General features: G+C 49.8%; 1 protein-coding gene across 5 annotated transcripts in view; it reads left to right on the top strand.

Moving 5' to 3' along the window:
- Positions 1–15,435, top strand: part of map7d1a (MAP7 domain containing 1a) — a 60,444-nt gene that overhangs the window by 36,489 nt on the left and 8,520 nt on the right. For 4 of the 5 annotated variants that reach the window (XM_062539326.1, XM_062539323.1, XM_062539325.1 and 1 more), the window contains 7 exons: positions 1,570–1,692; positions 2,232–2,377; positions 2,950–3,080; positions 5,635–5,870; positions 7,490–7,892; positions 10,909–11,089; positions 14,313–14,417. In XM_062539326.1, the coding sequence (XP_062395310.1) occupies positions 1,570–1,692; positions 2,232–2,377; positions 2,950–3,080; positions 5,635–5,870; positions 7,490–7,892; positions 10,909–11,089; positions 14,313–14,417 (1,325 nt within the window). The remainder of the gene's footprint in view (positions 1–1,569; positions 1,693–2,231; positions 2,378–2,949; positions 3,081–5,634; positions 5,871–7,489; positions 7,893–10,908; positions 11,090–14,312; positions 14,418–15,435) is intronic. The other variant, XM_062539324.1, reaches the window with a different exon arrangement.

The raw sequence follows: 15,435 nt of genomic DNA, 5'->3' as shown, positions 1-15,435 counted from the left end.
TCTCATCTTTCATTTGAAATAACATTTCAATCCAGCCTATTTGTCTTGATTGGCCTGACTTGGTTTTCTACCTTTGGTGGTGGTGGTGGTGGTGGGATTTTACGTTTGCATGCGTGTTTGTGTGGTGAAATGAAGCATTGTGAGTTGTTGTATGCGAGTTCTTTTTTTCCAAATGTTGTGGTTTTCACAAGCACTGCTTTACTTTGGGTATATTGTGAGTGCAACTGAGTAGAAGTGATGGATCTTGTGAATTATGTTGTTGGGGGTGGGGGGGCATTGACACGTCATTATCATAACGTTCTTTCACATTACTCTTACCCAAGCGTATCCATTCCATTATTCATAAAAATGGAGGAAGTTGAAAAGTTTCTCAGATGACCAACTTCTTAATCGCAACCTTTCCTTAACTAGGCCAGCTCTGTGTGTCTCATGATTGAGCCTCTGAGGCAGAGGGAAACTTTAGCTTCTGTTTTCTTTTCTTCAAAGATAAATAAAGTTTGTCCTCTCTTCTGAGGCTGAATGTGCATAATGCATTCTAAAAGTTCCCCTGAGCTTGTGAGAGTGGGCCAGGTCGACCAAGGAGACGCTCTCTCTTCTTTCTTTCTCTCTCTCTCTCTCTCTCTCTCTCTCTCTCTCCCTGTTTTCTAATTTAGGCCCTTAAGAGTGTAGACTAGAATATAGATTTGGAGATGAGAGTATGTCCATTAGTAATTCCACAGACTTGTCCACATCACCACTACACTGGGTCCGCTGCCTGAATTAGATTATATACACGCTCGCCAGAAATCTTCACCGCATTCTTCTCTCCCATTGTTGTGATATTTTTTATACTTTTCCTGTTTATTTTTTCTCTCTGGACTGCGTTCAGTACAGCTGACCGTGTGAGGACATTTTTGCCATATTTTATTTTGTTCCCACAAAATACTTTCCCATGTTTCTGAGAAGGAAAGTAGCATATTTTTGGTGATTTCACTATTCCTCCTTCTAGCACACGTACCACGACACACACGCACACACGTGGAGGCTCTCTGCCACTGGTGTTTCCCCATCGAGGACTTTCATATCTCCAGTTAGAGGACGTCATTTCTCCTCTCATCTTCCAAGGGTTCCTTTTTACACGCATTGCATTTTTAGTTTCGCTCCAGTCATATCTCACAAATGTACTTGTGTTATGTCACCATCGTCATCATCATCATCATCATCGTCATCATCATCCCCCCTATGCACTCTTGAATTCTACAAGGTCACTGTAGCCCGTGAGGGTCGGACGACATCACAAACGTTGACATGTGTGTCTAGGCCGTTTGCCAGCGCAGTGAAATCCTTATCTCCATGGGAACAGACGCGTGGCGAGGGTGGTGTTTGTGCCCCATGTGGATGTTCTTGGGTTTGGTAGGATGGGCACTTTTGCAGTATTTCCCCTTTGCTTTCCCACGGGGCAGAAACGTGAGGTGATCAAGTACAGTGTTACAGGAAACAAGCCCTGAAACTGTCTGGGGTCTCGCGTTGTGGTGTGGTGTGGTGTGGTGTCGCGTCCTGCGCCTGACTCTTGTTTGTCCCCTCCGGCAGGCCGTAGGCGGGAGCTGAGCCCGTGGGAGAGCAGCATCGTGGACCGGCTGATGACCCCGACCCTGTCCTTCCTGGCGCGCAGCCGCAGCGCCGCCAGCGTGCTGAGCAACAGCAGAGACTCACGTCAGTACCCATCAGCCACTGCTTCCTCACCGCGCACACCGACAACTTTATTATTGTTTATCTATTGTTGTTTTTACAGTATACTACTGTTTGTTTCTACTATGTGTTATTGTTACTCCATATGCAACACATTTTGGTACTGTTATGTATTAGCCACATTGTATATAAGCCGCAGGACAGTGTTTTATGCAAGTTAAAAGAAAAAAGAAAACATATTAATACCTTATTAACGGGCCCTGTGTATTAGCAAAAGCAATGTACAAGACATTGATTTTGTATAAAAGTTGTAAAATTACGGTATTATTGTTTATTCATTATTGTTTTTATGTTATTGTTTGTTTCTACTCTGTGTTATTGTTGCTCCACGTTCAATACATTACAGTACTCTTATTACGGTAATTGTCCCTGTGTATTCACCTCATAGCCGAAGAAAGTTTACAAAATCAATGTAAAAGACACGGCTAATAGTTGTGAAATTACGCTATTATTGTTTATTTATTACAGTACTCTGTATTTTCTTATTCAAATCTCCTCCACAGAGTCCCCTGTGTGCCCGCGCTCTGCCTCTGCCAGCCCGCTGACCCTGTGTGCCCACCGGCCGCACCACCGCTGCTCCGACCGCTGGAGGGTCACCACCAGCACCCCAGACATCGCTCAGCGCGCCCCGCGACGAGACTCCACACCGGTCGGTACCGTAACCAGCCGTCTCGCTCACGAACACGATCATGTCACCTTTTTTCATATATCTTGGTGTCAGGGGTACGCTGGCGACCAGGCCGCTCCATCCGGCATCTTTTGTCTTATGTGTCAAAGTCTTGTGTGTGGAGCGCTTTGGGTGGCACTCTGTGCATGTTAAAAATGTGCTATACAGATCATCTGACTTGACATTTTTTCATCCATCACTCATCAAAATGAATTGGCAGGGATCAATAAAGCTCAGTGTATCTTAACCAATACTGACCGGTCCTAGCCAGTCCTATGCTGTTCCATAATGAGTAGTAAATATAGGTTCAGCGATATCCACTCTCACTCCCTTAATGAGCTCTCTAGCTGTTTTTGTTTGGTGGATATTTTGGCTGCATGACACCATTTGGTGGAATGCAGTGCTCTGGCTGACTAAATAGCTGAACTACATAGAAGTGCGGACAATCAGCTAGATTCTAAATCCTGCAACTTTTAGATATGTAAAATCATGGATCACTGAAAATAATAGTAGGGGTCGTTATTAAAATGTCGTTTTGCTTTGCGTCCTGAAAGATTGATCGAAGGAAGAAGGAGAAGAAGGACAAAGAGCGAGAGAATGAGAAAGAGAAGAGTGCCCTGGCCAAAGAGAAGGTGCTGAAGAAGAGACAGTCTCTGCCCTCCATGAGGATCAGGAGTGAAGCCAGGTAAGACTCAGTCTCACACCGCACCACACCACACCACACCGCAACGCTAGATAGAGATTGATAGATTGATAGATTGATAGATTGATTGATAGATAGATAGATAGATAGATACTTTATTGATCCCAATTCAAGCCGGACACTGTGACCTTCATATGTCATGGCATATGAGATCAATTTAATTGCTTGAGTTTACCTTTTATAGGTCATTTCGTGTAAATCAGATAAGGTTGTTGCAGCACTGTCTTAGATTTTGCTCAAACCTTGTCTCACATTATGTAATCACATTATTCAGCAAGGAAGGAATTTAGGGCGTAAGGCATTTCTGAGAGTGTAAAAATGATGAAAAAAGTATGGAAACATTTGGATTTCAGCAAAACATCTTTACAGGTCTTTGGACAGGTTTTGGGACCTAAATATTAGGTAGATAAACATCTGAGACAGTGTAGTGACTATTTTCCTGGATTTTGTCTGATTTGACACCCTTATGTATATTTGCACTGTGTAGCAAACAGTTGAAAAAATGTCTCAACAATGAGGACAGCATAAATGGGTCATCATAAATGCAATATGGGCATTGAGGAGGATGTGGTAGCTCCAGTGATTGTGCAGTAAACGTGAAGCTATGGCCTAAATAAACCCTACAAAACAAAGGAAAACACCGCCCTCTAGTGACCAAAGTGACTGAAACAGACTGACTGAACAGACTGTTAACACCTGTGACCTGAATACTCCTTCAGCTCCTTAACTGAAAGTGTTCAAAGTTGCAAAATTGAGACAAAAGTTTGCTAAAGTGAATCCAGGTCGCACAGACATCCTTAGTGGTTATAGCCGGTCATTTAAGCCCACAGTGAGCGAGAAAGACAGACTTTATCAGTGTAGTCAAAGTCCGTTCTACGTCTCTGGTGTAGCCTGTCAGCTAAGGTCACAGACCGACATCCGCCGGGACAGTCTGGCGGGCAAACTGTCCATCTCTTCTACTGTGTCCTTAAATCAACAGTCTAGCCTGTTGGGTAAGCACAAAGCACAGGAGACCGATAGCGTGTCCTCGTGTGTCTGGCAGACAGCCCCCGGGTGCCCGGGGCAGTATAACTCGGGTCCAGCCAGGACGTCCGAGGCGGGCGCATGGGGACAGACAGACAGACTCGCGCATGTTTATTCACTGCAGTATGCACTCAGCCCCCAGGCAGCTAGCATGACTGAGAGCCGCACAGGCACAGTGCCACTGACTCAACAAAAGCCTGGTGAGTGGAGGAGAAAAGCAGAGAGATGTAGAGAGGGAGAGAAGATGGATGCAAATCCTGTGTGTGTGTGTAGGCCTGTGTGTAGGCCTGTGTGTAGGCCTGTGTGTGTGTGTTGCATATGTGAGAGTCTAGCCAATTCGAAAAAAAAAAGAATGTAAAAAGAGGAGTGATTCGTGTGTGTGTGTGTGAGACAGCAAGAGGGAAAAGGAGAGCGAAGTGTGTTGTGCTGGTAGACAGTGGAAGTTTATGGTAATGGATGCTGTCCTTGAGAGCTCTGTCTGGGCGTGCCCCACTGCAGCAGCCCACAGCCTGGCACACACACACAACCCTCTCCGCCTGGCACACACACACAACCCTCTCCGCCAGGCACACACACACAACCCTCTCCGCCTGGCACACACACACACAACCCTCTCCGCCTGGCACACACACACACAACCCTCTCCGCCCTGGCGTCCAGACCCAGCCCTCGGCTCCCCTTAGCATTCCGGTCCACTTAGCATTCAGCTCACCTGCCCGATTAGCGGCGGCGTCCACTCCAACCTCAGGCTGGCCAGCTGATGAGTAACTCGGTCTGTCAGCGGAATAACAAACACTTGAAGCTCTCTATGGTTATGCATTTCTAGCAGTGTGAGTGGGGAACGGTCGGATTTTTGCAGTGAAATCCTGTTGAAGCAGTGCCGCTGTGCTGGCTGTGCGGGAGACTGTGGGAACACACATCACACACATCCGAACACACATCACACACATCACACACACGCATCCACAGACACACAACAGCGCAAAGGCATTCCTTATGACTAACTGGTGCAGAACAGGATATCAAGAGGGGGTCGTAAATAAGAGGTTGATGTTTGTACACACAGGCAGATCAAATGGATGTTTTGCTTTATTCTGGCGGTCGCTGGAGCCAAACGGGGCACATTTGGAGGTGGTGTGTGTCTGTGCACGCAGTGTGTGTTGCTCTTAATTGTGGCTATGGAGCGAGTGAGTCAGTGTGAGCTCTCTCTTATTGATGTTGTAAACTGTGTGAGTCATTAACCCTCTGCTCATGTGGCTTCTCCTCCTACTCCTCCTCCTCCACCTCCTCCTCCTCCTCCTCATCCTCTTCCTCCTCCACCTCCTCCTTCTCCTTCTCCTTCTCCTCCTCCTCCTCCTCCTCCTCCTCTTCCTCCACCTCCTCCTTCTCCTTCTCCTCCTCCTCCTCTTCCTCCACATCCTCCTCTTTCTCCTCCTCCTCCCCTTCCACCTCCTCCTCCTTCTCCTCTTCCACCTCCTCCCTTTCCTCCTCCTCCTCCTCCTTCTCTCCCCAGTCCCAGTCCACTGTCGCGACGGACGGCGTCCCCGGCCACGCCCCCCCGAGGCAGGGTGTCCTCGCCCAGCCCGGCGCCATCTCCGCGGGGCTCCTCTGCCCGCGCCAGCCCCTCCGCCCCCAAGGCCCGGCCCAAGCGCGCCAGCACGCCCGCCCGCGTCACCCCCCGCTCCGCCTCGCCCGCCCCCATCGAGAGGGTCCGAGAGCGAGGCCGCTCCACCACGCCCGAGTCCAAGGGTAAGGGATCGCACGGAGGTGCACACACACAGAGCCTCATCTCTGTCTCAGAGTGTGGGAGACCCACGCACGCATTACCCTGATTCATATCATATGGCAATTATTAATGCTGAAATGGATACCGTGTGTGTGTGTGTGTGTGTGTGTGTGTGTGTGTGTGTGTGTGTGTGTGTGTGTGTGATATATGCATCAAATCAAAGCTCTCGATCAGCTCTTTCTACAACATCATTTTTCACTCAAAAGCAATTTTAGAGTTATTAGTGAAACAACAAAGGACTTAAAACTGAACACAATGGACCAATTGGTGTCGTTTTGTTGGTGAAATGTCACTTACACCCCTCTGGTTCCAAGCCCTGGAAGCAATACATAAGAGTCCATCCATGTATCATTTGTTAGATGCTAAGCTATTGGGTTAGCTTATTACCACAACTCTCAAGTGGTAAGGTTCTTTTTCCCATTGATCAACAATGGTGATCAGCCATTTTCTTTGATTTTTGAAAACAGTCCAAGCACACTTGGATTTTTAGTCGCAAACAGCTTACTCGTGTCTGGTGCCGATTTAATGCTCTCTCTCCCTAGATCGTTTGTGGCCTGGCCCACATTCTCTCCTCTGTAAGCAAATCCCGAACCAAGAACCAGTCCAGAGAGAGACAAACCGGAGAGAAAACGGCAACAGACACCAGGCTGACTCCAGTCTGTGCCTGCCCCATCTTTAAACTATTAGGGCCTTTTGGAGATTACCATTTCTGCCAATTAGCCATGAAAATGGGAAGGCAGCCTGGTTTAGTGAGTTAGGCTTTCTTCTGCTGGCTGCTGTGAACTGGGGACACAACAGAGTAGACAAGAAGGAAGTACAGAGAGGGGCACTGGAGACCGACTTAATTACTGCAATCCACTTTTCCACTGCCCAAACGGAGCACACACACACACACACACACACACACACACACACTCACAGCTTTGGCAGCAGTCAGTGCCCCTGGGAAACACTTTCATTTCGCAGCATCGCTCGCTGCTTTCAGTAACCCCCCTGCCACCGACAGCGACCGCTGATTTACACAAATACAGGTGCTCTCTTCAGTGAGAGAGGAGAGTGTTATACTGAGCCAATGCAATGAGGTGTGTGTGTGTGTGTGTCTGTCTGTGTCTCTGTGTGTGTATGGATACAGTGTTTGAAAGGAGGTGTATGTGTGTGTGATCAGCACAAGGAGGCATGTGTTTGTTTGTGTGTGTGTGTGTGTGTGTGAGAGAGTGAGTGATGTGAATTTAAGAGAGTAGTTTCCAGTGGCAGGCAGAGAATCAGTCAGTCAGTTCCATGTTGTAGTTCCACTGCTCACTACAAACATCTCTTTGTTCCCTCACTGCCCTCTCTCTGCTCCTCTGTCTACTCTCCTCTATTCATCTGGACTCGTTTGTCTCTCTCTCTCACTCTCTCTCTCTCTCTCTCTCTCTCTCTCTCTCTCTCTCTCTCTCTCTCTCTCTCTCGTTTGCCTCTCTCTCTCTCTCTCTCTCTCTCTCGTTTGCCTCTCTCTCTCTCTGTCTCTCGTTTGCCTCTCTTTCTCTCTCTCTCCTGTCCTCTTTCGTGTGGTTGGGTCTGTGGTCTACCTTTCCATCTCCAGTCCGCCTTCATGCTCGTTTTTCCGTCTTTCCCTCGTCAGGATCCTCCCCCGTTCCCTCCATCGTCGTGTCTTCCGCCCCCGTCACACCACCCCCCACCACCACCACCACCACCCCCGTGGCCTCGTCTGCCACCACCACCCCCACGCCGACCGCTGACGTCGGCCAATCGCAGCCAGCTCCTGCTCCGGCTACCCCAGCAACCTCCCCCGCCGCCCCACCGGCAGCGTCCACTCCCGGTCCGGCCCCAGCGGCGACCCCAGCGGCGGCCTCTCCGGGCAAGCCCATGGCGGGCACCAACAACCCGGAGGAGGCGTCGCGCATCCTGGCCGAAAAGAGGAGGCAGGCCCGCGAGCAGAGGGAGCGCGAGGAGCAGGAGAAACGCGAGCAGGAGGAGAGGGACAGGTCAGTACTCCACACACACACACACACACACACACACACACACACACACACACACACACTCACACACCGCAGAAAGGCATGAGAGCGAGAGAGCGAGCGAGAGCGAGCGAGCGAGCGAGAGAGAGAGAGAGAGAGAGAGAGAGAGAGAGAGAGAGAGAGAGAGAGAGAGAGAGAGAGAGAGAGAGAGAGAGAGAGAGAGAGAGAGAGAGAGAGAGAGAGAGAGAGAGAGAGAGAGAGAGAGAGAGAGAGAGAGAGAGAGAGAGAGAGAGAGAGAGGGGATGGTGTGAGGGATTAACATCTGGCTCTCTGTTGTCATTGAGGTGGGGATGAGGAGAAAGAGAGGGGGAGAGAGGAAGGGAGGGAGAGACCAAGAGAGAAAAATGGAGTAGTTGTCACACACACACACACACACACACACACATTGAGACATTGAGCTTGTAGAGATGGAGGAGGAGAAGAGATGGATAGCAGGAGCAGTAGAGATGGAGGAGAGGAGATGGATAGCAGGAGGAGTGGAGGTGGAGGAGGAGAGGAGATGGAGGTGGAGTGGGGATGGTCAGCTAGAGGACAAACTGAGCGAGTACGTGTCGGCGAGCAAGCGAATGAGAGGGGCAGTTTGATTGACAGCCTTGCCTCCTCGTCCTGTTAAGATGAGAGGGGCTCTCACCTCTTTTGGCGTCACTGCTTTTTTGAGCAATGATTTAAGGTCCATTCAGCAATATAACCTGATGGACGCTTGTTTTATAAGGTCAGGCCTGTCCCCGGGGAGACCGAAGTGTCTTGACTGATTGAAGATTGAAGATTTTCTGGAAAGGGGAAAGCCGACGAGTGAACCCTCTGAACTGTGCCGCTGAGCAACCTCCTACACATACATGGGTGCCTCTCATTTGGGCTTTTATACATCCTCCCTCGCTCCTTGAGCCTCGATCCTCACTGATCTACATAAAGAATGATTGGGTGAAAACAATGGGATAGTCGATCCAGTGTTAGTTATAGATCAGTGGGAACGCCCCTCGAGGATCGAGCATCGAGGATCGAGGAGGCATGTTGAGAAGCACCTACAGTCATACAGATGGTCTGCTGCCGGTCACTCTGCTGGACATGCGTATATGGCCTGGGGGCTAGTAGTGACCCAAGGCATGTCTTAGTGAGAATCAACAGCTTTGCTGTCCGACACCTCGTGGTTGATTTGCGATGCAGACAGGTGGCTGCCAGTGAGAGTGTGTGTGTGTGTGTGTGTGTGTGAGTGTGTGTGTGTGTGTGTGTGTGTTTTCCTCCGGCCGGTGGTCCTTTGGCATTCACACTCTTGGGCTCCACTGAGGAGGCCTGTACCCCCCACACAGCCTCTGACTTGCACTCAGACTCAGCTGTGAATGAATGCACAAGCAAACATGTCTATCGCCCAGGCAATGAAGACCTTCACACCCCCCAACACGCACACACACACACTCTCAAACATGCAAACATGGCTATCGCCAGGCAATGGAGACCCCCCCCCCCCCAAACACCTATCCACACACTCAAACATGCAAACATGTCTGTCACCTAGTCAATGGAGACCCCTACCCCCCCCAACACACACACACACGCACACAGAAACATCAGACATGTCACACAACCTATAGCTGAGCTGTGTCTCCATCAGCAGTTGTTGTGTGTGTGTGTGTGTGTGTGTGTGTGTGTGTGTGTGAGTGATCCCCTTACAGCAGGGGAAGTCCTGGCTGTATGGCTGTTGGTGTGTGTTAATGTCTGTGTTCCCCCTCAGACACACACACACACACACACACATCTCAAACATGCACACATGAACTTCCATAGCATAGCCCCGTCTGCATTTTACGAGCTGAGGAAGACCCCCCCCCACCCCAATGCAGGAGGGATCGCCAGTCTATTATGCCCCCACCACCCCGTACGCCATCCTGTGACCAGCACACCCATGTGGTCACTATGTGGGCATTTATTTTTATCAGGCTGGCAGCTGAGGGATGCTGACTCCATGTCTACGTGCCCACCACCCCAAACACAAGCAAGCACGAATGCTCTCTCTCTCACACACGCACGCACACACACACACACACACACACACACACACACACACACACACACACACACACACACACGAGCGCGAGCGCATCATTCTCAGGATGGTTTCTTAGCCTTTAAAAATGCGTGGCTTGACCTTGCTGATTAAAGGCGGTAAGAATGTTTCCATGAGCGGTGACAACAAGAAGAGGAGATGTGTGTGTTACGGAAGAGGAGACCCGTCTTCTCCAAGAGACGTTTACAGGACCTCCTACCCCGAGGCCCAAAGGTTAAATGTTAATAGATTTTACGGGTTACCATGCAGGGTTTGGATGACATGGTCATCCCCTCTTGACAAGGCCTTCGCTCTGATGTTGAGGTGTGGCTATGGAGAGCAAAGGGTGTTTGGTGTGCGCGTGTGCGTGTGTGTGTGCGCGCGCGTGTGTGTGTGTGTGCGTGCGTGTGTGTGGGGGTATGGAGAGCAAAGGGTGTTTGGTTTTATTTGAGTGTGTCGATGCCCTGCGCCTGACCCCTGGGGACTACGGTATGGGAGAGGAGAAGTGAACATGTCTGTTAGCCTGGGAGGACTTCGACGAACCTGTCGGCGAATTTTGAATTTGGAAAGAATCCCGTTGACGCCCGTTTCTGAATCACTTCTGAAATGATAGGGTCAGAGTTTAATCACCAAGGTCACCTCTGAAACGATTTGGTCAGAGTTTAATGCAACAATTCGGTGTGTGTGTGTGTGCGTGCTTGCGTGCATGTACCTAGATTTGTGTGTGTGAGATGGACTGTGATATTCGCCGCTGTTGTACACCGGTCTATCACATTTGGATTATGCCATGATACTGTATATGCTTTTCTTCTAATCCAAATTAAGCATTTAAAATGTGTTTGTGTGTGTCCCTGTGCGTGTGTGTGTGTGTCTCTGTGTGTGTGTGTGTGTGTGTGTGTGTGTGTGTCTGTCCCTCCCTGTGTGTGTGTGTGTGTCCAGGGTGCTCCGCGAGGAGCGCGTTGCGCGGGAGGCGGAGGAGCGTAAGCGGCGGGAGGAGGAGGCGCGGCTGATGGGCGAGCAGCAGAAGCAGCGGGACGAGGAGGAGCGCCTCCTGCAGGAGAAGGAGGCGCAGGAGAGAGCGCGCGCCGAGCAGGAGGAGAACGAGAAGCTCCAGAAGCAGGTCAGTGAGGAGGCACACACACACACACACACACACACACACACACACACACGACACATGTACAGTACTCGCACGCACTCGCGCACACACACCACAAACTATAGCATGCATACTACAATGTGGAATACTGAAGACTAAAATACAGCATTTGGAGGCTCAAGGATCCCCAGACACTGGAGTATGTTGAGTGTGTTGTGCGCTTGAGTCTTGTGTGTGCGTGTGTGTGTGTGTGTGTGCGTGTGTGTGTGTGTGCGTGTGTGTGTGTGTGCGTGTGTGTGTGTGTGCGTGTGTGTGTGTGTGTGTGTGTGTCAGTAGGAGTGTGTGCTGTGAGGCGTGTAGAGGCTGCAGTGACAGCACACACCAGTTGGTCTGGGCCACTCTGCGTTCCCTATGTGTCCCTTCAGCACGCATCACCGCCTCTCCTATTCTCACTCTAGTGTTCCCCACCACACCTTTCATGTCATCACTCCTCTCTCTCTCTCTCTCTCTCTCTCTCTCTCTCTCGCTCTATCTCTCTCTCTCGCTCTCTCTCTCTATCTCTCTCTCTCTCGCTCTCTCTCTCTCTCTCTCTCGCTCTATCTCTCTCTCTCTCGCTCTCTCTCTCTCTCGCTCTCTCTCTCTCTCTCTCTCTCTCTCTCATATACACATGCATGCACACTCGGTCTCTCAATTCAATTCAATGAAGCTTTATTGGCATGAACATTATTGCCAAAGCTCAGTTACATGTACACATAAAATAGATGCATAGACAGACAATTACATATACATTGTGCATGCAATATACATAAACGTTAGAGAATGGCTGTATAACAAAGGTAATTGTAGTAATATCATTCAAGGAGAATACAACATAATGCATACAGGAAGCTACCGGATGTCCCTCAGGTTAAGGCAAGCTACTACATATTTTGCAGCTAAAGTGGCTGCATCCTTGTTCTCTCCAAGGATGTATCTCTCCCTATCTCTCATAACAGAGTATGCACACACACACACAGACAAATTCTGTCTCTATCTCTCTTCCTATCTCTTTCAATTCAATTTCAATTCAATTCAATTTCAATTTAATGTCGCTTATAGAGCGCCAATACATTACACATGTCTCATGGCGCTTTACAGAGTGTTAGACATTCAAAGAGAGCCCATGAGTAACAGGGGCAAGGAAAAACTCCCTAGAATTGGAGATACATATAGGAAGAAACCTCAGACAGATCCACGACTCAAGGGCCCAACCCATCTGCCTTGGGTCAGTTACAGTACAGTTTTGTAGTTTGAAAGTTACAATGACAATGAAAGTTCAAATAGTCCAGTGTAGGGAATAAATTGTCCATTAGTAATCCATTAGTTATTTCGGAAAGTGATGGGTCGCTGGGATGCGTGGGCCAAAGATTCGGGCAGGGAACCACAGCAGGCGATGGTAGGGCAGTCATAGGGATGGCGAAGGCAATGGCGATGGTAGGGCAGTCAGAGGGATGTGACTTCAGGTGTGATGAGGGACAGGCACAGAGATGGTTGATGGCTGGTAATGGTTTACCTCACAGGTGAGGTATAGGGGAAAGGGAAGAGAAATAGAGTGTGTTAGTATTACTGTAAGTCATGGTGGTTGGTATTAATAAGTATATCAATGGTGATATAAATGATTATACTATAGAGGGTTTACAAAACGCTTTTACACACCTCTTTTGTGGGGACAGGTGCGTAGGAATAGGTTACCCAGTTAAACCCGAAGAGAGAATCCCGCACATCGTCCACCACGCATGCAAACATCCACCCACCCACCACGCACGCAACATCCACCCACCCACAATGCCCCCCCACAATGCCCCCCCCCCCCCCCCCCCCCAGGCGAACCCACACACCACCCCTGAACCGCGCGCCCAAGCAGCATGGCTGAGCATGGCCAGCCAGAGTCCGCCCACAGGCGGCGCCACCCATCCACAAATAACCCCCCACCACCATCCGCGAGCAGAGAGAACGGGGCCCGCGCCAGCCCCATCCCAACCACAACACTGCACGAACACACACCAACGGCCCGACCAGGACACACAATCTGATCCGCCCCGCCGCCCAGGCCCCCCGGAAGCAGCGCCCCCAGAGCAAAAGTCCAGAATGCTTCATGTCTTTGGACGTGTCATCCTGTCATCCTGTTGACAGGGTCGGGAGGCGTAGGGAGGCGATGTAGTGTAATTAAAATCGTTAAAATCATTGGACATTGGTGTAATGTAATTAAAATCGTTAAAAACATTGAACTTCCACTCTAGAAACACCACCCCAAGAAGGCCTGGACCGCGAGCCCAATCCAAATACAATGCCGCAACATAGCCCTCCCCTCCGCCATCCACTCCCAGCGTCCCCCCCATCTTTCACTCATATGTATGCATGCACCCCCCCCTCACACACACACACACACACACACACACACACACACAGAAAAAGACAGAAGACCGATAATGAGTGGCTCTGTCCTCTGACGGATCCATAATTTGATAGGAGCAGCAGACAGACAGACTGTCCGTGTCATCGCTCCGGTCCTCCCAGTCTGGGACTCGGCTTGTTGTGGTCGGCCCGTCCGCCGCTACGAGGCTTTGTCCTATTACACATCACTTGTGGATCTGACCTCATTAAGTTCATTTCCACTTTTTAAACTGATTTTTCCAATTCGTCATGCTGATACGTCATTGTTTCTTCCACAGGCTGTTTGTTCTTGCCATGCTCATGTCCTCATGGTGGGTTGAGGCAGTCATTCTGCTGTGGCTTAGAGTGATGGCTCCCTAAAATAAAGAATGGTTTTGTAGTTGACATTAGGGGGGAATGCTGTATGTGTTTCTTTGGATTTGGCAGTGGCAGTGGTCACGATTCAAACCAGTCCAATGTCATAATGAAGCTGAAAGCCTCTTGAAGGGAAATGGTAGGCCACTGTCAGGAAAAATGGGACATTTTCACATGTTATGGTCAGGAAGTGCAGCTGTGCTGATCTGTCTCCCCCTAGTGGCCAACAAATGCAATGAGCCGTTGTTTATGCAATTATACGTCTTTCTTCAGTGCAGTTCATGTCCTGTGTCTGTAATGTATAATCTTCTGTCACATTCATCATTGTGTGTGTGTGTGTGTGTGTGTGTGTGTGTGTGTGTGTGTGTGTGTGTGTGTGTGTGTGTGTGTGTGTGTGTGTGTGTGTGTGTGTGTGTGTGTGTGTGTGTGTGTGTGTGTGTGTGTGTGTGTGCTTCAGAAAGAGGAGGCTGAAGCTAAGGCCAGAGAGGAAGCAGAGCGACAGCGACTTGAGAGGGAGAAGCACTTCCAGAAGGAGGAGCAGGAGAGACTGGAGAGAAAGAAGGTGAGACAAAGACACGGCTGCATGCACACACACACGCACACGCACACGCACACGCACACGCACACGCACACGCACACACACATAAGCTAGACCACAAACACTACGACCACCCCCACCCTCTGCTGGTCTGCATTTCTGCCATAACTGCCCCCATACTACATGCCATAACTGCCCCATACTGCACACACACACACACACACACACTCACACACATATCAACGCACAAATAAACACATCATAAAATGGGCACATTCACACAATCGTATAATGTAAATGTATAACATTTACGTCCCAGTCTAGTGCATGGTCTCACACACACATGCATGCACGCCCACACACATACTCACACACACGCTCACACACACACGCCTCCCACAGATGTGTACACCACACTGTAATCCCATCCAGTAACACTGAGCAGGCGATCCCCACATTTGGATGTGAGCAAACTGAACAATGGGGCCGTTAACGTTCGGGCCGTTCCGCTGCATAGCAAGCCTGCGGAGCTTCAAAGCGCCATCGTGTGCCTGTGTGCCTGGCCGCCGCATGCCTTGTTTACGGCTGCCGTGGGGGGGCCAGGCCCGGGCCACACCCGGCCCATCGTCCCTGAGCAATGCTGGGGTTAGCGCATGAGTCATAGTCCCCTCAGAGGAGGCCTTCTTGCTGCTGCGCAATCATGAGTCCAGACCAAAGCACAGAGTTAAGTCTGATACAGCTGCACTTTATGTTCCAGGGATGGAGGGAGGGATGGAGGGATGGACAAGGGAAAGTGGGAGAGAGAGTTGGAAGGGTGGAGATGGAGTTTGTGTGCTTGGAGACGATGTTGACAGATGTTTTCAGAAATGACCCATAATGATTGTAGCCTTTCCCAACATGAGTGCACAAAGGATATAGAATTAAGTTGATTTTCCTGGTGATTATGTCATTTGAGGTAAGGACACTTAACAGTTAACATTTGTGTGCAGTGCAGTAAAGTTAAGGAGTCAGTGTGCGAATGCCTAAGCATTTATCCCCAGGA

The sequence above is a fragment of the Sardina pilchardus genome, chromosome 6, assembly GCF_963854185.1.
Source record: "Sardina pilchardus chromosome 6, fSarPil1.1, whole genome shotgun sequence".
Lineage (NCBI taxonomy): Eukaryota > Metazoa > Chordata > Actinopteri > Clupeiformes > Clupeidae > Sardina > Sardina pilchardus.
This window is presented reverse-complemented; position numbering and strand designations above follow the sequence as displayed.